Source organism: Lepidochelys olivacea, assembly GCF_965140295.1.
Source record: "Lepidochelys olivacea isolate rLepOli2 genome assembly, chromosome: 1".
Taxonomy (NCBI): domain Eukaryota; kingdom Metazoa; phylum Chordata; order Testudines; family Cheloniidae; genus Lepidochelys; species Lepidochelys olivacea.
The window spans coordinates 152,820,857-152,847,416 of record NC_140411.1 but is presented as its reverse complement, the minus strand read 5'-3'; the positions used below and the strand labels follow the sequence as shown (position 1 = coordinate 152,847,416).

The window sequence follows — 26,560 nt, the reverse complement described above, 5'->3', positions numbered from 1 at the left end:
TTCGATCTGAATCACTCCCAGCACTAAAATTTACCATTTATGGGGAATATATATTACACATACATAAAGCACACATTTTTGTATTAATGGATCACATGTTCTGCTGTGCTACTCAATACAGAGATTACAGAATGAGGAAGAATGGCTCCTCTTTTCTTTTCTTCAGATTTGAGGTCCTGACTTCCACAGCTGTTTCCACCAATGCTTTCAATCAGTGCAGGAGCTTCTCCACAATTCTAATTGTGGCTTTCTGGGATCAGAGAGAGAGGAACTAGAGAGTAACTGCTGAAGTGGGGTTAAAATGCTTGCAGGATCCAATGGGAGTGATACTGCGAGGAGAAACAGCGGTTGAAAGATCTGAGGGAAGAGAGTCTGCTCTCCCGGTGGAAATATGTGATCTGCATAGTTCTATATGGATTTCCTAGCAGATCCACAAGAATGGCACAAAACACTGCACTATATTGATATATGTTTAAAGGTTTTATTCCATGGTGAGAGTCTGATTACTTTATTTGTAGCTAAATGGTATATTCTGTTATACTTAACATGTGTGCCCCCAAAGACTGAGCAATGGATGCATGTTTCAATTCTAAAAGTACATAAGTAAAAATAGAATAACTTTTTTATCAATTGTTGTGATAGGTGCGTCTGAAAAACCCAAGCCTTAAACCTTTGGTGTACAATGCTATAATTGTAGGAAGGGAGTCTGCTGATTTCTTATTGCCTAAAGGAAACACTGTCATCATTGCCCCAAAGTAAGTAGCCATCTGTCTAGTTTTATTGAATGTGACGTCCTGATAGATTTAGCAACGTGTAAGTATAAAAGAAATCTGTAAGCTTGGTTTATAGAGGAGCAATAGAATGTGTTCACTTATAAACACAGACAAAGAATAAACAGTATAAGGATCAAATTCTGTTCCTTGTGAAATTGGTGTGAATCCAGAGTAACTCATCAATGGCACATTTGCAGATTAGCTTGACAGAACTCAGAGTACATATCTTCAGTCATAGCAGGGAGGTCCTCTCTCCTGGGTGCCCATCATGATGAAAGCTTTAAGCTTGAGCTGGATCTACTGTTCTAAAGCTTTTTTTTTTTTTCAATTAGAGCTAACCATGTCCCTTAGCAAGTCCATCCAACTTTTTGACATTAACACATTAAGTGAGATTGTGCAGCTGTCATAAATATAAAGGGAAGGGTAAACCCCTTTGAAATCCCTCCTGGCCAGGGGAAAGCTCCTCTCACCTGTAAAGGGTTAAGAAGCTAAAGGTAACCTCGCTGGCACCTGACCAAAATGACCAATGAGGAGACAAGATACTTTCAAAAGCTGGGAGGAGGGAGGGAAACAAAGGGTTTGGGTGTCTGTCTGTAGTCGTCTTGGCCGGGGACAGAACAGGAATGGAGTCTTAGAACTTTTAGTAAGTAATCTAGCTAGGTATGTGTTAGATTATGATTTCTTTAAATGGCTGAGAAAAGAATTGTGCTGAATAGAATAACTATTTCTGTCTGTGTATCTTTTTTGTAACTTAAGGTTTTGCCTAGAGGGGTTCTCTATGTTTTTGAATCTAATTACCCTGTAAGATATATACCATCCTGATTTTACAGGGGGGATTTCTTTATTTCTATTTACTTCTATTTTTTATTAAAAGTCTTCTTGTAAAACACTGAATGCTTTTTCATTGTTCTCAGATCCAAGGGTTTGGGTTTGTGGTCACCTATGCAAATTGGTGAGGCTTTTTATCCAACATTTCCCAGGAAAGGGGGGGTGCAAGTGTTGGGAGGATTGTTCATTGTTCTTAAGATCCAAGGGTCTGGGTCTGTAGTCACCTAGACAAATTGGTGAGGCTTTTTACCAAACCTTGTCCAGGAAGTGGGGTGCAAGGTTTTGGGAAGTATTTTGGGGGGAAGGACGCGTCCAAACAGCTCTTCCCCAGTAACCAGTATTAGTTTGGTGGTGGTAGCGGCCAGTCCAAGGATAACGGGGGTAATATTTTGTACCTTGGGGAAGTTTTGACCTAAGCTGGTAAAGATAAGCTTAGGAGGTTTTTCATGCAGGTCCCCACATCTGTACCCTAGAGTTCAGAGTGGGGGAGGAACCTTGACATGGTGGCACAGTGGTGGGATTAACCTGAAATCATTTTGAGATCCAGTTGAGATTTTTTGAACTAGAAATACAGATTTTAAAAAGGAATTTTTAGGAAGTCCAGAAGGCAGCTTTGAAACTGAAAGCAGCTTGGTTTCTCTCTGCTTTGTGGCCAAGCAGAGACAAAAGGGGATTATCTTGTGAATTGCAGATTTTCTTTGCCTGGAGGCAGGGTACTTAACTCCTGCAGGGAAATTCACAGTCTTCCAACCCAGAGGTTTTTTTTTTTTTCTTTTCTTCCTAAAAGTAAATAGGGGGTGTGTGCTCTACCCATTTGCCTGGAGACAAAAGTGGCAGGGTTTTTTTTTAGGATTTTGATTTTTTTTTTTGTTTGTTTGTTTTACAAGGAGCACAGGTTTGAAAAGAAATTTTTTTCTTCTTTGGGCTGGGTAAGCAGGTTTCCAAGTAGTTGGAGGTTTTTTGCTTTAATTTGGGCCCAGAGCAGAGACAAGGGAATTGTCTTTTTCTGTAGGCTGACAATCACTATCAGAGAATAGGTATTCTATTCCAGCACAGCAAAATTTTACAGCCAAGTTTTGTTTGTTTATTTCTAAACCTCGGGTGCAAAGTTAGTTAAAAACAGAGAGGTTAGAATGGCCAAATCCTCAGCTCGACTACAGCTGGAATTAGCCAAATTTCAGGCTGAGGAAAAACAAAGGGAACATGAAAGACAGATAGAACTCATGCAGCTGAAGAAGGAACAAGAAAGGGAGGCAGAACAACACCAAGAGGCTGCCCACAAGAGGGAAATGGAGGCAAGGAAGCATGTGGAGGAGGAGAGGGAAAAAGAGAGGAAGCATGTGGAGGAGGAGAAGGAAAAAGAGAGGAAGCATGTGGAGGAGATGGAGAGGATAAAGGCCCAGCAGAATATACCAACAAACCCTAGCAATCCTTCTCCAGGTACCACTTCCCATCCCAGAAAGTTCCCCACCTACAAGGCAGGTGATGATACTGAGGCCTTCTTAGAAAACTTCGAAAGGGCCTGCCTTGGGTACAACATCTCTACTGACCAATACATGGTAGAGCTGAGGCCGCAGCTCAGTGGACCCTTAGCTGAGGTGGCAGCTGAAATGCCTAAAGAACACATGAACAAGTATGAACTGTTTAAATCCAAGGCGAGAGTCAGAATGGGGATAACACCCGAGCAGTCTCGTCGGAGGTTCAGAGCCCTAAGGTGGAAACCAGACATGTCATTTACCCGACATGCCTACCACATTGTAAAACATTGGGATGCCTGGATATCAGGAGCAAGTGTTGAATCTCCAGTAAATTTGCCCTTCCTAATGCAAATGGAACAATTCTTAGAGGGTGTTCCTGAGGAAATAGAAAGATACATCCTAGATGGGAAACCCAAAACTGTAATTGAGGCAGGAGAGATTGGAGCCAGATGGGTGGAGGTGGCAGAGAAGAAGAAAACTGGTCGCAGTTGGAGCGGAGACCAGAAGGGACCACCCCAGACCACACCCTATTACCGGGGGCCGCCCAAAGCCCCACCTACCTCCCAAAGAACCCTCCAGACCCCTTATCGTCCCACCACCCCGTTCTCCAGCAACCCTCCTCGCCCCAGTGACCCGTCAGCTGGACGATGTTTTAAGTGTAACGAGCTGGGGCATGTAAAGGCCAACTGCCCCAAGAACCCCAACAGATTACAGTTCATTGCACCGGAATCACACCAGAGGTCCACAGGCCCAGATACCTCCCAGATACCCTTGGAGCGGAGGGAAACTGTGAGTGTGGGCGGGAAGAAGGTCACCGCGTGGAGGGACACCGGAGCACAAGTGTCAGCTATCCATGCTTCCTTAGTGGACCCCAATTTAATCAACCCAGAGATCCACGTGACGATTCAACCCTTCAAGTCCAACTCTTTCAATTTGCCTACAGCCAAGTTGCCTGTCCAGTACAAGGGCTGGTCAGGAATGTGGACTTTTGCAGTCTATGATGATTATCCCATCCCCATGCTGTTGGGGGAAGACTTGGCCAATCATGTGAAGCAGGCCAAGAGGGTGGGAATGGTCACCCGCAGCCAGGCTAAACAAGCCGTGAGGCCTAGCTCTGTTCCGGAAACTTCTATCAGGACCCAGTCAGAGGTGATGGACCTGGACCCCAGGCCAATGTCTGCAACAGCAGTAGTGGATCCAGTCCCAGAGACCCAGACGGAACCAGTCCCAGAACCGGAACCAGCCGAACAACCAACACCAGACCCCGTGTCAGCACTGAATCCAGTACTTGCAACCTCAACACCAGAGGGCCCCACCGAACCTGAACTGGCAGCAGCCGATAACCCTACACAAGAGGCTCAGCCGGAGCCTGAATCCCAACATAGTGCACCAGCGGAGAGCGGTTCACAGTCAACAGAAACAGCTCCATCCCCTATATCGCTTCCAGAGGGACCAAGCCTAGGTCCACAATCCCATGAGGAACTGATGTCTCCAGCATCAAGGGAACAGTTACAGACCGAACAGGAAGCAGATGAAAGCCTCCAGAGAGCTTGGACGGCGGCACGGAGCAACCCACCGCCTCTCAGCTCTTCTAATCGATCCAGGTTTGTTGTAGAAAGAGGACTTTTATACAAGGAAACTCTTTCTGGTGGACACCAGGAAGACTGGCATCCTCAGAGACAGTTGGTAGTTCCAACTAAATACCGGGCCAAGCTCTTGAGCTTAGCCCATGATCACCCTAGTGGCCATGCTGGGGTGAACAGGACCAAAGACCGTTTGGGGGGATCATTCCACTGGGAGGGAATGGGCAAGGATGTTTCTACCTATGTCCAGTCTTGTGAGGTGTGCCAAAGAGTGGGAAAACCCCAAGACCAGGTCAAAGCCCCTCTTCAGCCACTCCCCATCATTGAAGTTCCATTTCAGCGAGTAGCTGTGGATATTCTGGGTCCTTTTCCGAAAAAGACACCCAGAGGAAAGCAGTACATACTGACTTTCATGGATTTTGCCACCCGATGGCCGGAAGCAGTAGCTCTAAGCAACACCAGGGCTAAAAGTGTGTGTCAGGCACTAGCAGACATTTTTGCCAGGGTAGGTTGGCCCTCCGACATCCTCACAGATGCAGGGACTAATTTCCTGGCAGGAACTATGAAAAACCTTTGGGAAGCTCATGGGGTAAATCAATTGGTTGCCACTCCTTACCACCATCAAACAAATGGCATGGTGGAGAAGTTTAATGGAACTTTGGGGGCCATGATACGTAAATTCGTAAATGAGCACTCCAATGATTGGGACCTAGTATTGCAGCAGTTGCTCTTTGCCTACAGAGCTGTACCACATCCCAGTTTAGGGTTTTCCCCATTTGAACTTGTATATGGCCGTGAGGTTAAGGGGCCATTGCAGTTGGTGAAGCAGCAATGGGAGGGATTTACACCTTCTCCAGGAACTAACATTCTGGACTTTGTAACCAACCTACAAAACACCCTCCGAACCTCTTTAGCCCTTGCTAGAGAAAACTTACAGGATGCTCAAAAAGAGCAAAAAGCCTGGTATGATAAACATGCCAGAGAGCGTTCCTTCAAAGTAGGAGACCAGGTCATGGTCTTAAAGGCGCTCCAGGCCCATAAAATGGAAGCATCGTGGGAAGGGCCATTCACGGTCCAGGAGCGCCTGGGAGCTGTTAATTATCTCATAGCATTCCCCACCTCCAACCGAAAGCCTAAGGTGTACCATATTAATTCTCTAAAGCCCTTTTATTCCAGAGAATTAAAGGTTTGTCAGTTTACAGCCCAGGGAGGAGACGACGCTGAGTGGCCTGAAGGTGTTTACTATGAAGGGAAATGTGCTGGTGGTGTGGAAGAGGTGAACCTTTCCATGACCCTTGGGCGTATGCAGCGACAGCAGATCCAGGAGCTGTGCACTAGCTACGCGCCAACGTTCTCAGCCACCCCAGGACTGACTGAACGGGCATACCACTCCATTGACACAGGTAATGCTCACCCAATTAGGGTCCAACCTTACCGGGTGTCTCCTCAAGCTAAAACTGCTATAGAACGGGAGATCCAGGATATGTTACAGATGGGTGTAATCCGCCCCTCTGAAAGTGCATGGGCATCTCCAGTGGTTCTAGTTCCCAAACCAGATGGGGAAATACGTTTTTGCGTGGACTACGGTAAGCTAAATGCTGTAACTCGCCCAGACAACTATCCCATGCCACGCACAGATGAACTATTAGAGAAACTGGGACGGGCCCAGTTCATCTCTACCTTGGACTTAACCAAGGGGTACTGGCAGGTACCGCTAGATGAATCTGCCAAGGAAAGGTCAGCCTTCATCACACATCTCGGGCTGTATGAATTTAATGTACTCCCTTTCGGGCTGCGAAATGCACCCGCCACTTTCCAAAGACTTGTAGATGGTCTCCTAGCGGGATTAGGAGAATATGCAGTCGCCTACCTTGACGATGTGGCCATATTTTCGGATTCCTGGGCAGACCACCTGGAACATCTACAAAAAGTCCTTGAGCGCATAAGGGAGGCAGGACTAACTGTTAAGGCTAAGAAGTGTCAAATAGGCCTAAACAGAGTGACTTACCTTGGACACCAGGTGGGTCAAGGAACTATCAGCCCCCTACAGGCCAAAGTGGATGCTATCCAAAAGTGGCCTGTCCCAAAGTCAAAGAAACAGGTTCAATCCTTCTTAGGCTTGGCCGGTTATTACAGACGATTTGTACCACACTACAGCCAAATCGCTGCCCCACTGACAGACCTAACCAAAAAGAAACAGCCAAATGCTGTTCAGTGGACCGGAAAGTGTCAGAAGGCCTTTAACAAGCTTAAAGCGACACTCATGTCTGACCCTGTACTAAGGGCCCCAGACTTTGACAAACCGTTCCTAGTAACCACAGATGCATCCGAGCGTGGTGTGGGAGCAGTTTTAATGCAGAAAGGACCTGATCAAGAATTCCACCCTGTAGTGTTTCTCAGCAAAAAACTGTCTGAGAGGGAAAGCAACTGGTCAGTCACTGAAAAAGAATGTTATGCCATTGTCTACGCTCTGGAAAAGCTACGCCCATATGTTTGGGGACGGCGTTTCCACCTGCAAACCGACCATGCTGCACTAAAGTGGCTTCACACCGTCAAAGAAACTAACAGAAAACTTCTTCGGTGGAGTTTAGCTCTCCAAGATTTTGATTTCGACATCCAACACATCTCAGGAGCTTCTAACAAAGTGGCTGATGCACTCTCCCGTGAAAGTTTCCCAGAATCAACTGGTTAAAATCGTCCTTGAGATGTGGAAAATATTGTTAGTCTTTATGTACTTGGTAGTATATTTAGAGATGCATGTGTCTTATTAACTCTGTTTTCCTAGAGCTCCAGGAAGAAATCCCAGCCAGTGTTTCACCCTAGCTGAGATTTGGGGGGCGTGTCATAAATATAAAGGGAAGGGTAAACCCCTTTGAAATCCCTCCTGGCCAGGGGAAAGCTCCTCTCACCTGTAAAGGGTTAAGAAGCTAAAGGTAACCTCGCTGGCACCTGACCAAAATGACCAATGAGGAGACAAGATACTTTCAAAAGCTGGGAGGAGGGAGAGAAACAAAGGGTTTGGGTGTCTGTCTGTAGTCGTCTTGGCCGGGGACAGAACAGGAATGGAGTCTTAGAACTTTTAGTAAGTAATCTAGCTAGGTATGTGTTAGATTATGATTTCTTTAAATGGCTGAGAAAAGAATTGTGCTGAATAGAATAACTATTTCTGTCTGTGTATCTTTTTTGTAACTTAAGGTTTTGCCTAGAGGGGTTCTCTATGTTTTTGAATCTAATTACCCTGTAAGATATATACCATCCTGATTTTACAGGGGGGATTTCTTTATTTCTATTTACTTCTATTTTTTATTAAAAGTCTTCTTGTAAAACACTGAATGCTTTTTCATTGTTCTCAGATCCAAGGGTTTGGGTTTGTGGTCACCTATGCAAATTGGTGAGGCTTTTTATCCAACATTTCCCAGGAAAGGGGGGGTGCAAGTGTTGGGAGGATTGTTCATTGTTCTTAAGATCCAAGGGTCTGGGTCTGTAGTCACCTAGACAAATTGGTGAGGCTTTTTACCAAACCTTGTCCAGGAAGTGGGGTGCAAGGTTTTGGGAAGTATTTTGGGGGGAAGGACGCGTCCAAACAGCTCTTCCCCAGTAACCAGTATTAGTTTGGTGGTGGTAGCGGCCATTCCAAGGATAACGGGGGTAATATTTTGTACCTTGGGGAAGTTTTGACCTAAGCTGGTAAAGATAAGCTTAGGAGGTTTTTCATGCAGGTCCCCACATCTGTACCCTAGAGTTCAGAGTGGGGGAGGAACCTTGACAGCAGCTAAGAATAATTTCTCATAGGCTGTTTTGTTTTGATTTCTCACTGTTATACTCTAGCAGGATTGAAAGGTTAAGAGGGCATGTCAAGGCTTTAATAGTGTTGTTAACTAACCTCTTCCCAGTTCCACAAGATGAAAATTGTAAAGCTACAATATGTCATTCTTTTTATACCTTAAATTTCTGAAACTTAACTGACGTAAGGATTACAAAGGGATGTAAAATGTTTAGAAACTGTTGTTGCAATGGATATTTACTAGCTGAAGACCCAATTTCTATATCTAGTATGTATCCTGCTTCCTCTGTGTTTGATTGTTGACTATTCTGCACTTTGTTTGTGATTGGTCATATTTCTGGGTACAGGTCTTTCAGTATATGTAGTTTAACTGCAAAATACCAGATCATAGAATCATAGAATCATAGAATATCAGGGTTGGAAGGGACCCCAGAACGTCATCTAGTCCAACCTCCTGCTCAAAGCAGGACCAATTCCCAGTTAAATCATCCCAGCCAGGGCTTTGTCAAGCCTGACCTTAAAAACCTCTAAGGAAGGAGATTCTACCACCTCCCTAGGTAGTGATGTGATGAGTAGTCCCACTAGAAGTAAGTGATGCTGGATCCTCTGGACAATTGAAGTGCAAATGAAATGAATCCATGTATGGAAAGCAAAGGTCACAGTTTGTAGGAAAATAAACTATTCAAGCTGGTAGAAGGAGTAAATATAAAAAATATTGTCAATGAAGACAGTTTCCTTTTAAAAATTCAAAGAAGGGTCAGCATAAATACAGTGTTCTATTAAGATGATCAAAAAGTGTATTAAATAACACCCCTATTATAAATATATACAGAAAGTATAAATGGGTAATGCTACGTTATCATTGATCTTTGTGGCTAATTTGATTGTTTTCCTTACAATTGCTTTAGATAAAAATTAAAAAGGCAATCTTTGAAAATAGAATGTATTTTTTATTAAAATTCAATACTGTGGTTGTTTTTCACTTCACCTTTTGAAGTACATAAAAAGACACAACTAAATATATACAAGTTTTTCTTGAAGATTGGCATTAAATACTGTAGCAGACATCTTGGATAAATGCATGGAAATGAAAGCTGACTCAAAAGTTAATCATCCATTGGTGACTCCTATGTACAGCCCTGAACATAGTTTATGGTAACATAACCTTGTTTATACTCACGGGCCCCTAAGCTAAACATTTTGTAAGATATAATTAATAGCTTTGTTAATATGGGTTGGGATATAAATTGTAATAACCTAAAGCAGGGAAATACAGATGAGGTAGATTCTTTATATTAGAATACAAACTCTTAACTTGGTTTTTAATTTCTAGAGAAATATTAGTAAAGTGATGAATAAGCTACGATCTCTATTTAATTGATTATGTCTGGGCTCTGTGCTTTTCTTCAAGGTATCACTGCAGGAGTGTTACTCAAAGATAACTTTCTGATGTCTACTGTAGAAAGACTTAGGGTCTGTAAGGAAGTGAAGGAGAGCGAGTGGCTTCTAACTGAGTTCTACATAGGAAGACCAATGCAAAGTGTCTGGGTTAGAAGCAAATGAGAATTTCCAATGCCTCTGATGAGAACAAAAATTATATAATTTGCATTACTGAAACCTGGTGGGATTATTTCCATGACTGGAATGTTAAAATCACTGGTAATAACCTATTCAGGAAGGATAGAGGGCATAAAAGAGGTGGGGAATGGCATTCTATATTAAAGACACCATTACCTGCTTCAGGGTTATTGGTAACTCAAAACCACAGGATCTTGACTATATATGAATCAGTGTGCTAACTATTAAAGCCCAGGAAAGGGTACTGGCAGGACTCTGCTACAGACCTCAGGATCTGTTACTCCTTAGTTACCTGTCTGTAATGTGTGGAAAGAAGAATTGTGTTGTTATGGGGGACTTCAGTTTGAGAGAGACATGCAGCCAATAGTAAAAAATCATTAGAATTTCTAAAAGTTATGAATGATGGAGTAGTGAGTAGGAATAGGAAGGTGATTTATTTCTTTTGTGTAAAGCACTGATAAGACCAATGCTGGAATACTGCATACAGTTTTGGTGTCCACGTTTTAAAAAGGGATGTTTAATAAGTGAGAAGAATGAAGAAAAAAGCCACAAAAATGATGTAAAGGCTGAAGAAAATGTCTTTTACTTGGAACTTGACTTGGAGCTCAATCGGTTTAGTTTATCAGAAAGAACAGGTGGCTTGTTTACAATGTACAAATACTCAGGCGAGAAAATAGTGAGTACTAAAGGGGTCTTTAACAGAAAAAGGCCTGACCTAGAACCCATGGCAAGAAGCTGAAGCTAGATTAATTCAAACTAGAAATTAGGCACAAATTTTTAACAGTGAGGGTAATTAACCACTGGAACACATGTCTTCAAATCAAGATTAGATGTCTTTCTGGAAGATATGCTTTAGCTAAACCAAGTTACTGGACTCAGTACAGGGATATGAGTTAAATGTAATGGCATGATATCCAGGAAGTCAGACTAGATCATTTAAGGGTCCTTTCAGATTTGAAATTCTATGAACCTATGTCACTCCCAATAAAAACAACTTTTTCTGACTTTTCCTATGCAGAAAACTAAATCTGCTTAATTAAATTAAAAATACAGAGGTTTAAAGCTGGGTTGTTTGATTGGTTTATGATGGTGGACTGTACAAGATTAAGCTAATAATGATTTTCAGACCTCTATGAACACTTTATAACAAACATGCCCACAGCAGTGAGTTTGGAATGGAGTTCATTACTTCAGTAGTGAGAGAATAAATAGGGTTATCTGAAGTTGTTCAATGAGAAGACAAAAGGCTAGTTTTGTCTGAGTTTACATTTGACACTGAGCATGGGAGAAGATGTGACTTTAAACCTCCTTTGTGCTCCCTTGATCCTGTGTTGGTCTGATGATGAAACAGATCACAGCATAAATTGGTGATAAATAAATTGGAGCTCCAAGTCAAGTTCCAAGTAAAAGACATTTTCTTCAGCCTTTACATCATTTTTGTGGCTTTTTTCTTCATTCTTCTCACTTATTAAACATCCTGCTCCACTGAAGTCAAGCTACGCTGATTTATACCAGCTAAAAACCTGACCTCCTTATCTGAAAGCAATTAAGCACGTTTCTCATAAACTCAACTTTTCTGAGCACCACTGGAGTGGAGTTTTCAATTGATGAAGGCTAGAGAATTTCTTTTAACTCCTAGATTTGCTTTTCTGTCTTTCATATTTCTCAGCCTTGCTCTTATGGTTCTGCACAGCTCTGCCCCATATAGATCTGCTATCACTCACTTAATCATATCTTGTGTTCTGACCACTCTTCTCTTGTTGCTCCCTTCGTTTTCTCCTTTTCTCAATTCTGTATCTTTTTTTTGTGGTGCTCTCCAGGCCTGACACAACATCCCTCTTCCTGCACCTAACATGCTTTCTCTCCCCCTTTAAAAACCACAATTTTTGCTTTCCATGCTGCCACTGACTTACACACCTGTACTATTAACTCTTTCTTTACATTGTTTCCATTCCTGATCCATTGTTTCCATTTTGTTTTAACTCTCCTTTACCTACCACTTTCATCTGTCCGTTTTCTTTGCTCTCTCTGTTTGTCACATTTAGATTGCAGGCTGTCTGGGACAAGGGCCATGCCTCCCTTCAGTCTCTGTAAAGCATTATGCAAACTGATTATCATATACAAATATTGAATGATTAAAGTTTATTTTACACTTAGTAGTAGTTAATATTAATAGTTCATTAGCTTCATATATTCCTCAACCCTCCACTTAATAAGTTAAAATTTGTATATGTATGTCACCCTGGTTCAGAGCTACCAGTACAAGCTTCCCCCACATTTTGGACTGACCACAGCATTACACATATTGCCTCTAAACTGCTGTGATTAGGACAACCTTACATCAATTGCCTCTGAATCTTTTCTGACTTTGAGCAACCTTACATCAGGATGACCTGAATGTATATCTTCTATTTTGATCAGCTTTACTGTGCTCTTGACTTTGTGGACTTTTATAATACATATAGTTCTCAAATACTAAAAGCATCTCAGATTTGTAGTCTTTTGCCTTTTGGGAGAGAGTGGCTGCTACATGTTTTAACAAAATGCTTAGCAGTATTTGTAGGTACTGGGTAGGCTGGGACTCGATGCATTTTACTAGTTAGACGGCTGTTTAAGAAGAAAAGGGAATTACTTATCCTGTAATTCTACTTCAGTGAAAAATATCATTCTGGCAGGATTCTCACTCACCTCTGAGAGTGTAAAGGGGAAATTGTTTTTGAGATGCTGTTTTTTCTCGTATTTCTATTGCTCTATGTTTTTAAGGCACTCCTTCAATCACTATTTTATGAATGATTTACCATGTTGGGGAGCCTTCATTTTCTGCTTAATTAGGAACTGACCAGAATGTTCCAATGGTGACAGTTCAAATCGCAGATGGCGTACAACTATCAGTGGGAAAGGGGGGAAATTTTGTGCGCCAACCCACAACTGCCGCCACCAATGGCCAAAAACTTTAAAGCATGTGGAATTCCGCTTGTTGTTTACTAGAGAGCTCCAGATCGAGGAATGAGAATTTGCCAGAATGATACTTTGTGGTTTTGATTCTCTAAAGATTAGTTGTCCTCTGTATTCACTTAATTTAGATACAATACATTATTTGAAGGTGTAAAATCACAATTATTAAAAGTAGGTAACTGGTTGGTTTTTCATTGGTAATTGTATTAACATGCATCCCATCTTTCTTTGGCCGTCATTGCATTCCTCTGTTGTTTTTTCTTGATTTTAATACCAGATATATTTCTGCTCCAGAAATAACATTATCACATGTGTAACTTTAAAATTGTCTTCCATAATTAATAACTTTCTAGTAATCTTGAGCTAAGATAAACTTCAAGAACACTGTTGTACAGTAGTCTTCTACCATCTGTTGCATTCAGTCTGCTGTTTTCTAGGGCTTCTTCTATGAATCTGCATGGTATTAGTATTAACCGGATTAACCAAAAGTATTAACCAGATGACCTCATAGTTTAAGTTTTCACTTCCTTCTACTTACATTGTAAGTGATTCCAATTCAAACAGCCCACAAAATCTGGGAGCCTCTCCTTTCTGAGTAGCTATATTATTACCATATTTCAGACCTTATAGAGAATGGCTTTTTTTTCTGAAATACTGTGTCTTTTTAGTTTCTGTAATTCCCTTGCTTTAAAACAGCCTTCTGTTTTTCACCCATGCACTGTTATTTTTCTGACCTCAGTACCATTTTAAGATGTTTGTTGGCACACAGTCCTAAGAACCCAAGCTTATTCTTCTATAATTATATAACAATAATTAATCTCTCATTGTCCCAGGGCTAGGGCAAATCATACTTCTTTCCCACCTCTTTAGAATCTCATTAAGGTCCCCTTGTTTTTAGGGCCCCCTTTTTAAAATTTGCTTTCTGGTTTTGTGGCTTTATCAGCTACACAGTCTTCATTTACACAAAAGCACTTTTTCCTTCATCTCTAATTATATGCTAAATCCTGAAACCCTTATTTGTTTTTACTCAGCCCTCACCCAATAGGACTTGCTGAGAGTTTGCGTAGGGACTTCTGGATTTGACCCACAATATTTGTAGTAAAGTATCTTATTGTTTAACTTCTAAACTTCTCTTGGATGAAAGGGAACACAAAATAAACTTAATTGTTATCCTAGAACAAAAAATACAAGGAAAGGGTGGCACTTTTTTCACCACAAGAGTATAAATATTAAATGTTATTGTTTTTAAACTTTACACTGATAGTACAAGTAAACAAACACATTTTTCTATATTGTTATTATTTCTCGCTCCCCCCCCTTTTTTAACAAACAAAAAACAGCTTTTGTACACAGCATTGCATATTGGCAAATTCAAAAGTAATTCTCCTTTTCTCCACCCTCTCTTCAGAAATATTTTTAAAATGTTCTGGTACTGAAATGACCCTCCAGGTTTCTTTGGTATTAATTTGTGAGTTTAATTTGGTTAATTCTAAAGAAAGTGATTCCTTTTTTTTTTTAACTAGGAGCCAAATAAATATAAATGTGGAATTCACTAGTCGCTTTCTACATCCTGCTGAAGCAATGTTATTGTTGGTTTCGAAGACTGTAAGTGAAGTAAGAGGTACAACAATGACTTTCTCTCTGAAATCTAAAGTCAACCATATTGACCCTGCTGTAAGTACTGTGTATGTCATTTGAAAAAATGTGAATGGTCTTGTAAGTCACTCTCAAAAATTCTTGGACTTAAATGATATGTAGGGTTGGCAGTAAAACCAAAATCTAATTTTGTGAAAAATTTCATTGTTTCAGCATTTATTTTAGTTCCTTATCAAAATGAAAACTAGACCTTTTGAAATAAGAATGAGAGACAAACCAATAGATACCACCATATCCCCACTGCAGAATAGCCAAAAACTCAATGGTTAGGGCACTCACTTGGGATATAGGAGACTCAGAATGAAGTTCCCATGCCAAATCAGGCTGATAGGGGACTTGAACCCAGGTCACCACATTTCAGGTGAGTGACCACTGGGCTAACGGCTATTCTGGGGAGTCTTTCTGTTTGCCTTTTTCTCTCCCCTGCACCATATTCCACCCTGGAGTATGGAGACAGTTGAACTTAAAGATGTGTGCACTGCATGTCCCTGCATGGCTTGGTTGCACAGAGAAAAATGTACTGAAGGTGCCCATCGGCTGAGAATAAGGGATTCCAGGATCACAGGAAAGAGACTTCCTCCTGCGAATAGATCCAGATTATAAAATATAGGTGGGCTATTGTCTGTTTTTAGGAAAGCAAGCATCACTTTTTTTTTTTTTTGCTGGGGGAGGGGAAATTAGGAAATTCCAGACAATAGACTATGTTAAGATATGTATTCAAAGGCCAGGAAATGCCAGAGTTAATGTTGCTGCCTTGTTTGTATGCATTATGATACAGATTGTACTTAGATCTTGTCTCTGTGAATAGTTAGTGTGCAGCAAACGGGGGTATAAATCTACCTTGCTCTAGCCTGGCATGCACTAAGTCCATATGGACCCTACTAATGTGCATTAAAAGTTGCCTAGTGCGCTTTGATCTATCCTGCTTGGAAATGGGAGTAGCTCAAAGAACACTGCGAAAGTTTTAGTGCACAGCAGCAGGGTCCATACAAACTATTTATGCACAACTGGCTAGTGCAAGGTAGATTTACACCACAGCTTGCCATGCGCTAACAGTTTGCATAGATTCTCACAACTTTTCCCACTGACTTGCGCCACAGGATGTCTGCTCCACAAATGTGCACATGAAATTAGCTCCTTAGTTTACTGCCTCGTTCCCTGCCTTGGGCCTAAGGAAGGTTGTGCTGCTGGTTGATAAGGAGATATGTTGTATATGGCTGTTGACAAGATTATTGTAATGCATACCTTAGAGAGAGAATAAATTATATCTAAAGTCAAACAGTAAAGAAAACTTGGCCCATTAGCACAGTGAAATGAAAAGTACTGTAATTAAGAAAAAATGAGACCCATTCCAAGACAGAACACATGTATCTAATGGTTATGGTAAAATTGTATGAGAAATAGTAATGATCATGTAATTAAAGGCATGTAAGCAGGTCAGAGTTAGGTTGTCGAAGCCTTAATTTGGCTTTTTCTGACTGAATGCTCAGCTGCGGACCCTTAATGTTTGCTGGCTACTTGCATGGAATTTCGGTATTAGGACTCTGTGTGGGGAGCGGAGGATAAAGGAGGCGTGGCAGGTGACATCCACTTTCCGCAACCCAGAGCAAGGGGCAGGCCTGGTGTGCAGCTGATCTATAGCTCTTCTTTTAGCCTACCCTCAGATCACCCCATTTGTAGCCTAGGTTTGAAGGATTTGTGCAGGCATGTTGTGTGGACACTGCGCCTGCAGACACTGCACAATCCCTACTTGGGGCTCGAGTGCTGCAAGGGACCATGCAATGTCCCACTGCACCATGGGTAGAATCATTTTATGTTTTGAATTTAATATGCAGATCTTCATTGTAAAGCAGCTTTAAATATATATTTAAATGTGCCACAGCAACTCTTCCTCTATGTGCTGAGAGAACAGCTCCTTTTGAAAATATCTCATAGATACATAGATTCCAAGGCCTGAAGGGATCATTGTGATCACCTACTCTAAGCTCCTGTGTAACACAGGCCATAGAACTTCCCCCCCAAAATTCTTTCAGTAGATCTTTTAGAAAGACATTCAATGTTAATTTAAAAATTGTCAGTGATGGAGAATCCCCCAGGACCCTTGGTAAATTGTTCCAGTGGTTAATTACTCTCATCATTAAAAATGTATGCCTTGTTTCCAGTCTTAATTTGTCTTGCTTCCAGCCATTGGATCATTTTATACCTTTCTCTGCTAGATTGAAGAACCAATTATAAAATGAAAAGGAGTACTTGTGGCACCTTAGAGACTAACCAATTTATTTGAGCATAAGCTTTTGTGAGCTACAGCTCACTTCATCGGATGCATATTGTGGAAAGTTTAGAAGATCTTATATACACACAAAGCATGAAAAAAATACCTCCTCCCACCGCACTCTCCTGCTGGTAATAGCTTATCTAAAGTGATCACTCTCCTTACAATGTGTATGATAATCAAGTTGGGCCATTTCCAACACAAATCCAGGTTTTCTCACACACCCCAACCCCCACAATGGCCAACCTTGATTATCATACACATTGTAAGGAGAGTGGTCACTTTAGATAAGCTATTACCAGCAGGAGAGTGAATTTGTGTGTGTGGGGGGGGGGGGGTGAGAAAACCTGGATTTGTGTTGGAAATGGCCCAACTTGATTATCATACACATTGTAAGGAGAGTGATCACTTTAGATAAGCTATTACCAGCAGGAGAGTGCGGTGGGAGGAGGTATTTTTTTCATGCTTTGTGTGTATATAAGATCTTCTAAACTTTCCACAGTATGCATCCGATGAAGTGAGCTGTAGCTCACGAAAGCTTATGGTCAAATAAATTGGTTAGTCTCTAAGGTGCCACAAGTACTCCTTTTCTTTTTGCGAATACAGACTAACACGGCTGTAACTCTGAAACCTGCAATTATAAAGTATTTGTTCCATGTATAGATGCTTTAAAGATTATAATCAAGTCACCCCTTAACTTTCTCTTTGTAAAGCTAAGTAATTTGAGCTCCTTGAGTCTATCACTATAAGGCATGCTTTTTTAATCCTTTAATCATTCTTATGGCTCTTTTCTGACCCCTCTCCAATGTATCAACATCCTTCTTGATTTGTGGCCACCAGAACTGGATGTCGTATTTCAGCAGCAGTCACACCAGTGCCAAATACAGAGGTACAATAACCTCTCTACTTTTACTTGAGATTCCCCTGTTTATGCATCCCAGGATCACATTAGCTGTTTTGGCCACAGTGTCACACTGGTAGCTGATTATCTACCACCACCCACAAATCTTTTTTCAGAATAACTGCTTCCCAGGGTTGAGTCCCCTAGCCTGTAAGTATGGTCTACATTCTTTTTCTATTTACATCTTTGCAGCTTTCCTTTTACATACCACAGAACAGCTTTCATTTCAACATAAGCATCCTCAGAGTCTCCTTATTCACTGGAGTAACATCATGCTTCTGAATTACAAGTCCAGTTGTTTGTACATGTTGTCAGTGTGTTTAACATGGTTATTCATTTTTTACTATATGCTAATGGCCATCCAGACCTTAGAAATATTCATCTGAAAAAAGTGAAATAATTTCCCATTTATCACCACTAGTGATAGGTTAATCCACCATTATTGCTGTCACATGAAATTGATTACTTCACAGAGGAATGATTGGACTTTTCAGGAACTTAACAGTTTTATTGGCCAAAAGTCATTCTGTACTAGTGTAAAACACACTAAAACACATTCCACCAATCACTGCAAAGGATGCACGCTGACTTTGTTGGACCCATTTGTTTCCTTAAGAGATGTAATTCAGGCTATATCATCATATGGAAATTACAAATTACAGCTGTACCAATAACAGAAGGATAAGGAAGCTTCCCATCCTCAGTGCTAGTGGGCATGGAGTAGCCATAAAGACTTCAAGCTGTCAAGAGCACAAGGATACAGAGGCAGCTAATACTACTGGGAGCACTTACTGTCCTTAAGATGGCATGGCAGGGACTGGTTACAACCTTGTCCTCTTGCACACTAGCTGGCATCTATAATTTTGTAGATGGTTCCTTGTTCACCACGAGCAGCTGCATCCTCTGCTTGTGTTGCCAGATTATCAATATAATGCCATTTGTCCGATCTCACAAGGCGTTTGACCTCCCAGTATGCCGTTCTGTACTGCTCTTGGTATTTATCTTTAGCTTCTGGGATTTTGTGTCTAAAACTCTTTTCTTCGGGGCTCGTCTGGTTTCTATGGCGTTCCATGTGCTGGGTGTAATCCACTCCTTCCTTCTCTTCTGCCTGTAGCCTAGACAGGCTTCACTGCTCTGTTTATAAATTGCTGTTACTTTATTCCATCTCTTGTTGATCTCCTCATCTGCATTCCTATCCTCTTCATCAAGGTCTGCAAGTGCTTGAAACCTGTTCTTTAACCAACACTCTCATCAGGAACAAACAAGGACACCTACTAACCTAAAAAGAACAAGAAATGCGCTGGACGGTGCATTTCAAAGACTTGCTGAACAGGGAGCCACCTAAAGGGGAAGCAAACATCCAGGCAGCAGAAGAAGATCTTGGTATCAGCACAGACACCCCAACTAAGGAAAAGATTGTTCAAGCCATCAAATCTTTAAAAAATGGGAAAAGCTCCTGGCAAGGATAACTTGAGCAGAATTGTTCAAGGTAAATCCTAAATCAGCAGCATCTATCCTGGCCCCTCTATTTACATCAGTTCGGGAAAGGGAAAAAGTGCCAGATGAGTGGACCAATGGGGTTATAGTGAAGATACCAAAGAAAGGAACTCTGTGATTGTAATAACTGACATGGTATCACACTTTTATCTGTGCCAAGCAAAGTATTGTGTAAGACCATAGTCCAATGTATATCAGAGGCAGTTGATAGCGTTCTCAGAAAAGAGCAAGTTGGTTTTCGGAAAGGGCGTGGATGCACAGACTAGATCTTCGCTCTACGAAACATAATAGAACAGTGCTTAGAATGGGAATGGCAACTCTACATAAATTTCATAAGCTTTGAGAAGGCTTTTGATAACATTCACAGGTCCAGCCTGTGGCGCATTCCACAGGCATATGGAATTCCTTTCCATATAATCAGTGTCATCAAAAGCTTCTATTTCAAGTTTACAAGTAGTGTTGATCACAGTGAGCTGTTCTGAAGTCAAAACAGGAGTATGTCAAGGGTGTGTCATGTCTGCAATCCTCTTCAGCATTGCCATTGACTGGGTAATGCAGCATACAACAGAAGACATGCCAAGAGGCATTAAATAGACACTCTTCTCATCCCCTGAAGACCTGGATTTTGCAAATAATCTTGCTCTCCTATCTCATACTCAACACCATATACAAGAAAAAACAACTCAACTCAATGCATTCAGCCAGCAAATTGGACTGAAAATCAACCGCAATAAGACAGATATCATGAGCTTTAATGTTGCCTCACCATCACCAGTATGGATAGAGGATTATGTTCTCACCAGTATAGAAACATTCACATACTTGGGTAACACCATTCATATACTTGGGCAGCCAGGATGGTGGAACAAGCCAGGATATCCGGAACAGAATCAATAAAGCCAGGAACACCTTCAGGAGCTTAAATACAGTCTGGAAATCATCAAAATACAACACCAAAACTAAACTCAAGATTTATCAGAGCTGCGTATTTTCAACACTACTTTATAGTGCAGAATGCTGGGGAATGAGAAAGTATGACCTGTCCAAACTGTCTTCATTCCATACAGCCTGCCTCAGAAAAATTCTCTGTATCTTTTGGCCCAGAACAATCTCAAACCAAGATCTATTGACGCAGTTCAGCCAAGAGTATCTGAGCACCATCATTGCCATCATTGGAGGTGGATCGGTCATGTGCTTCAGATGGAAACTGATTCCATCACCAGAGTAGCAATAAGATGGACACCCAAAGGCAAGCAAAAATGAGGCTGCCCAAAAACAACATGGCGAAGAGCTGTGGAAGCTGAGCTGAAAAACCTGGGGCACAGCTGGGGAGCCGTTGAAAGACTTGCCAGAAACAGACAGGAGTGGAGGAGCTTCACCATGGCCTTGAATGCCAGAGGCGTAATAGGAACATCATGATGATGATGATGATGACATCCACTTGCTTAATTTTAAATAAAATATACAAATATATATATATATCCAGCTACTCCTCAAACTTACCTTCATGAATTGGCTGACTTTTTTGTAGGCATCAGGGAAGCAGTAAGCCTTGAGGAGGAGCAATGTGGAGAGGTTTGGGGAGAGCATTTATACACAAGAGCTAGTGGGTAAGAAGAATTTGGTGGAGGAGAGGGTTGTGATAGGGAGAAGGATAGACGTGATATGAAAAAAAGAAGAAAAATAGCTTTTCCTCCCCTCAATCTTTAGTCGTATTGTATATGAGAATTCTGAAAAGCGGGGTTGGAGGAGGGTGGGGATTGAGCATGTATGATTAAAAGGAATTGGGCCCTAAATCATCTTTTATATGTTGGGAACAAAACCATACATGTTAATTATACTAGTGATATTAATATCAGTGTACAGGGAATTAACTATACCATGTATTTGGAATATTTGCCTAGTTACTAGTTTATTTTTGATTAAGTATGGAGTGTTTTTTTTATTTTCCCACACTGATATAACTTTTTATTCTCTTTTAGGATGTATTAAAATGCAAATCCCCATGTTATGAACTGAAGAAAGTTAGTCTGAATGTTACTAGTCCCTTCAGAACTGATGGAACATTCAGGTAGGCAATGTTGTAAAGACAAAAATCATAACTATAATAATATGTATATCTAGTCTTTTTCATAATTTTCTCCTCTTTAAAAATGTAGGAAAAATTGAAGTTAAATTATAGGAATTTGCATTTCCAAAATTGTTACAAGCACTATGATAATGAATAAAGTAGATAAATAAACCTTAATTGGAATCCATCTTGGTGTAAGCAATGAAACTACAGCTTTTATCAAATGGAGTTCATTAACCTTGCTTGTTTTTTTGTGTATGGCTGAGATCCAGCAGAATTCCAAAGAGAAACAAACCATGTTAATTAATAGGGTTCCCCCCCGCCCCAATCTACTTTGTCCTGCTGGTTAAATTACTAAACTGAAATATTCATGCAAAAGAGAATATACGCATTTGCCAAGGGACTCACATCACCATCAATTAATCTATTTTTTCTTTTGTATTCACAATATATGGAACATCGCCAGAGATGCAAACATTTTTTTTCTACTATGTAAGAAGTAGAAAGTTATGTTCCTGTAATATCTCAGTGCTGTGTGATCTGGCTCCAGATTTTGTCTTTAATCTGCAGACCCAAATACAGGACCATAAAATTAATTTGTATTTAAGAGCACTGAACACAAAACAGTTTTCTGTATTATTTCTAGCTTCTCTTAATGATACCCTGTTTAATACGCACATTACCTCCTTGTAGTTTCATATATGATAGGATAAAATGGGATATGCCAAAAAAATCTCAGGAATTACAAAGTACTCTCATGACGAAACATGAAAGATTGATGGAAATTTGTCAGTGTGCTTTTTTGTTACGTGACTGGTATTCATTCATGTTAATTCATCACAGTTTTATTTTCGGTTTTTTTGTGAAGTGAATTTAATGTTTGTTTAATGTTTGCTAGTTTGACAGTCCTGAGGATGGAAGTCCTCTGTTTATCTACAAAATAGAATCATAGAATCATAGGACTGGAAGGGACCTGGAGAGGTCATCTAGTCCAGTACCCAGCACTCATGACAGGACTAAGTATTATCTGGACCATTTCTGACAGGTGTTTGTCTAACCTGCTCTTAAAAATCTCCAATGACGGAGATTCCACAACCTCCCTAGGCAATTTATTCCAGCGCTTAACCACCCTGACAGTTACGAAGTTTTTCCTAATGTCCAGCCTAAACCTCCCTTGCTGCAAATTAAGCCCATTGCTTCTTGTCTTATCCTCAGAGGTTAAGAAAAATAATTTTTCTTCCTTCTCCTTGTAACAAACTTCTACATACTTGAAAAATAGGTTCAGCATGGGCAGCAGCTAGTGAAGTTGCTTTCACTGCCCCACCATTGTGCTTTGACCTGAACTACCTAAGGGGTGGGGGTCAGATGAATTAGTTTAGTTTCCATGTTTGTTCATTCCTTAAGACAATCAGCATGGGTACCTCTTGTGGTTTTTATGATGTGGATACCTGTCCACCAGAAAGTAGATTAGGGCCACCAAGTAAACTAATTTCATCTGGATGACTCTGCAGCTATTGGATCACAACTATTTTAAATAACTGCAAGCTACAGGTGAAAGGTTCCATATGACATTGCCAGTCTTCTGAACCATTCAGGCCTTCCCTGGGAATTCATTTGCTTAACTATGTATAGGGCCCTACCAATTTCACAGCAATGAAAAATGTGTCACAGGCCATAAAATTAGCCTTTCCCCATGAAATCTGATCTCCCCTTTGCTGCTGGGAGCACCCCAGCCAGGAACCGCTAGCTGCAAGTCCCTGCACGGGTGCCCTCAGGGGGAGATCAGACTCCCCTCCGAGGGCCTCCCCCTGCTGAAGGAAGCTCCCATGCTGGACAACAGCCCTGGAGGTTCCTGCAGCTGGAGGCTTGTGGAGGTGGGTTCAATCTCCCCTGCTTCTGGGAGCGCCCCAGCCAGGGGGCTCCTAGCTATGAGTCCACACCAGGATGGGGAGGGACAGGATTTCTCTTTCCCCTCCAGGGCTGCTGGCAGAGGAATGTGTAGGATCAGACCCACCTCCGGGTACCTTGTGGGTTGAGACACTCACTGTCAGGACACTGAAATTTCAGTTGTAAACACATGAAAACGTGAAATTGACTAATTTTAAACCCTGTCCCCCCCAGCCATGAAATTGATCAAAATGGACTGTGAATTTGGTAGGGCCCTATGTACAGTACTAGAAAGAAGTCTGAAGGACTCCAATAATACATTTTGAAACATTTTAAATACACTGTACAGAGTGGATACTTGAAAAGGATACATTGAAAAGTGGAGTGACAGGTTTCAGAGTAGCAGCCATGTTAGTCTGAATCCGCAAAAAGAAAAGGAGTACTTGTGGCACCTTAGAGACTAACAAATTTATTTGAGCATAAGCTTTCGTGAGCTACAGCTCACTTCATTGGATGCATGCAGTGGAAAATACAGTGGGGAGATTTTATATACACAGAGAACATGAAACAATGGGTGTTACCGTATACACTGTAACAAGAGTGATCAGGTAAGGTGAGCTATTACCAGCAGGAGAGAAAAAAAACCTTTTGTAGTGATGATCAAGGTGGACCATTTCCAGCAGTTGACAAGAAGGTGTGAAGGACGGTGTGGGGGGGAATAAACATAGGGAAATAGTTTTACTTTTTGTAATGACACATCCACTCCCAGTCTTTATTCAAGCCTAATGTAATGGTGTCCAGTTTGCAAATTAATTCCAATTCAGAAGTCTCTCATTGGAGTCTGTTTTTGAAGTTTTTTTGTTGAAGAATTGGGACTTTTAGGTCTGAAATCAAGTGACCAGAGAGATTGAAGTGTTATCTGAATGGTTTTTAAATGTTATAATTCTTGACGTCTGATTTGTGTTCATTTATTCTTTTACGTAGAGACTGTCCAGTTTGGCCAATGTACGTGGCAGAGGGGCATTGCTGGCACATGATGGCATATATCACATTGGTAGATGTGCAGGTGAATGAGCCTCTGATAGTGTGGCTGATGTGATTAGGCCTTATGATGGTGTCCCCTGAATAGGTATGTGGACACAGTTGGCAACGGGCTTTGTTGCAAGGATAGGTTCCTGGGTTAGTGGTTCTGTTGTGTGGTGTGTGGTTGCTGGTGAGTATTTGCTTCAGGTTGGAGGGCTGTCTGTAAGCAAGGACTCTACGTAAAAGAATAAATGGACACAAATCAGACGTCAAGAATTATAACATTCAAAACCAGTCAGAGAACACTTCAATCTCTCTGGTCACTTCAAAACTTCAAAAACAGACTCCAACGAGAGACTGCTGAATTGGAATTAATTTGCAAACTGGACACCATTACAGTAGTCTTGAATAAAGACTGGGAATGGATGTGTCATTACACAAAGTAAAACTATTTCCCCATGTTTGTTTTCCCCCCATGCAGTTCCTCACATGTTCTTGTCAACTGCTGGAAATGGCCCACCTTGATTATCACTACGAAGGTTTTTTTTCTCTCCTGCTGGTAATAGCTCACCTTACCTGGTCACTCTCATTATAGTGTGTATGGTAACACTCATTGTTTCATGTTGTCTGTGTATATAAAATCTCCCCACTGTATTTTCCACTGCATGCATCCGATGAAGTGAGCTGTAGCTCACGAAAGCTTATGCTCAAATAAATTTGTTAGTCTCTAAGGTGCCACAAGTTCTCCTTTTCTTTTTATTGAAAAGCGGAGGTATTTCAACTCTTTGTTAAATATAGGGAAAACACCTGATATTTACGTAGCAGAAAATTTTTTTTGCTAAATAACTCCACTGGTAGTTCTCTGTTTTATTAGATGTAGCATTGTTTCTTTTTCCTTTTTTTTGAAAAAACAAATATGTTCTGTACTTACACTTGTTATATGTTCGTTAAACTCTTATTGAATATTTGTATTTAATTTTTAAAAAGTAAATGCTCTTAACAGTTTCAAAACATTTCTCTCTAAAGTACTGTAACTGTTTCATCTTCTAATATGGGGAAATATTTCCATATATTAAATATCATAGAATGGTAACTGCTGGTTAGTTTTGACGTTTTAATTGTAGAAACTGTGAGCCAGAACCTCAGATGATGTAAATTGGCATAGCACCATTGAAAGCTAAGAGCACAGATCCTCAGCTGGAGCTATGCCAGTTTACATCAGCTGAGAATCAGGTCGCTCTATTTTTATACTGTACAGATATTATCTTCCTTCTGCTACTGCTTTCTTAGTATGGTTCAGAAAAAATATAGACATTTTGGTTTGACCAGGCTGAGTGAGTTCTGTCTACTGGTTGTTGAGATCAGTTTATACTTGATTGTTCCGTAGCAAGTATGGTAAAATAGACATTCTACAACAGCATTATCAAAAGTGTAGTGCTTGGCCAATGACTTACTGTTTTCTCTCCCTCCCCGCTTTCTGTTTTTGATTAGCTAAATTATTCTTAATGTTGCACAAATCAAAACGGAAGTAGATAGGATACAAATGTGGAAAACCACTCAGTGTCAGAATGAGTAGACAAGAGTCTTCTAGGGAAAAAAAGAAGAGAAGCTGCTAAAAGTTTTTTAGGGGTGAAGTCACAGATATTTTCCTATATTTTCATAGATTCATACATGAATTAATTAATTAGTAAATTAGAGAGACTCTCCAATATTTCAGAGAAAAACGAAACAAATAAGGGAGAAAAAGGGTATAAAAGCATAAAAATTGAGTGATACACTAAAATCATCGCCCCATTTGGCTATCTGAGCTTATTCTGGTATTTTTATTTTTCATTTGACAAAAATGGGAAAGGGATTTATCACAACAGGAAAACCAGAAGTTTAATGCACCAGATGAATATATTGTGGAAATGGATATTATTTAATCTGATTTGTACTAGGGCTGTCAAGCATTTAAAAAAAATTCATCACGATTATTCGGGCAATTAAAAAATTGATCGCGATTTAATTGCCCAGTTAAAGAATAGTAGAATACCATTTATTTAAATATTTTTGATGTTTTCTACATTTTCAAATATACTGATTTAAATTACAAAACAGAACACAAAGTGTACAGTGCTCACGTTATATTTATTTTTGATTACAAATATTTGCACTGTAAAAACCTAAAGAAATAGTATTTTTCAATTCACCGCATGAAAGTACTGTCGTGCAATCTCTTTATCATGAAAATGAAACTTACAGATGTAGACTTCTTTTTGGTTACATAACTGC

General features: G+C 40.6%; 1 protein-coding gene across 1 annotated transcript in view; it reads left to right on the top strand.

Annotated features, from left to right (window-relative positions):
* CFAP47 (cilia and flagella associated protein 47) overlaps positions 1 to 26,560 on the top strand; it is a 649,074-nt gene that overhangs the window by 216,945 nt on the left and 405,569 nt on the right. Inside the window, exons 37-39 of the mRNA XM_084621504.1 lie at positions 643 to 755; positions 14,503 to 14,653; positions 21,288 to 21,376. Coding sequence (XP_084477630.1) covers positions 643 to 755; positions 14,503 to 14,653; positions 21,288 to 21,376 — 353 coding nt within the window. The remainder of the gene's footprint in view (positions 1 to 642; positions 756 to 14,502; positions 14,654 to 21,287; positions 21,377 to 26,560) is intronic.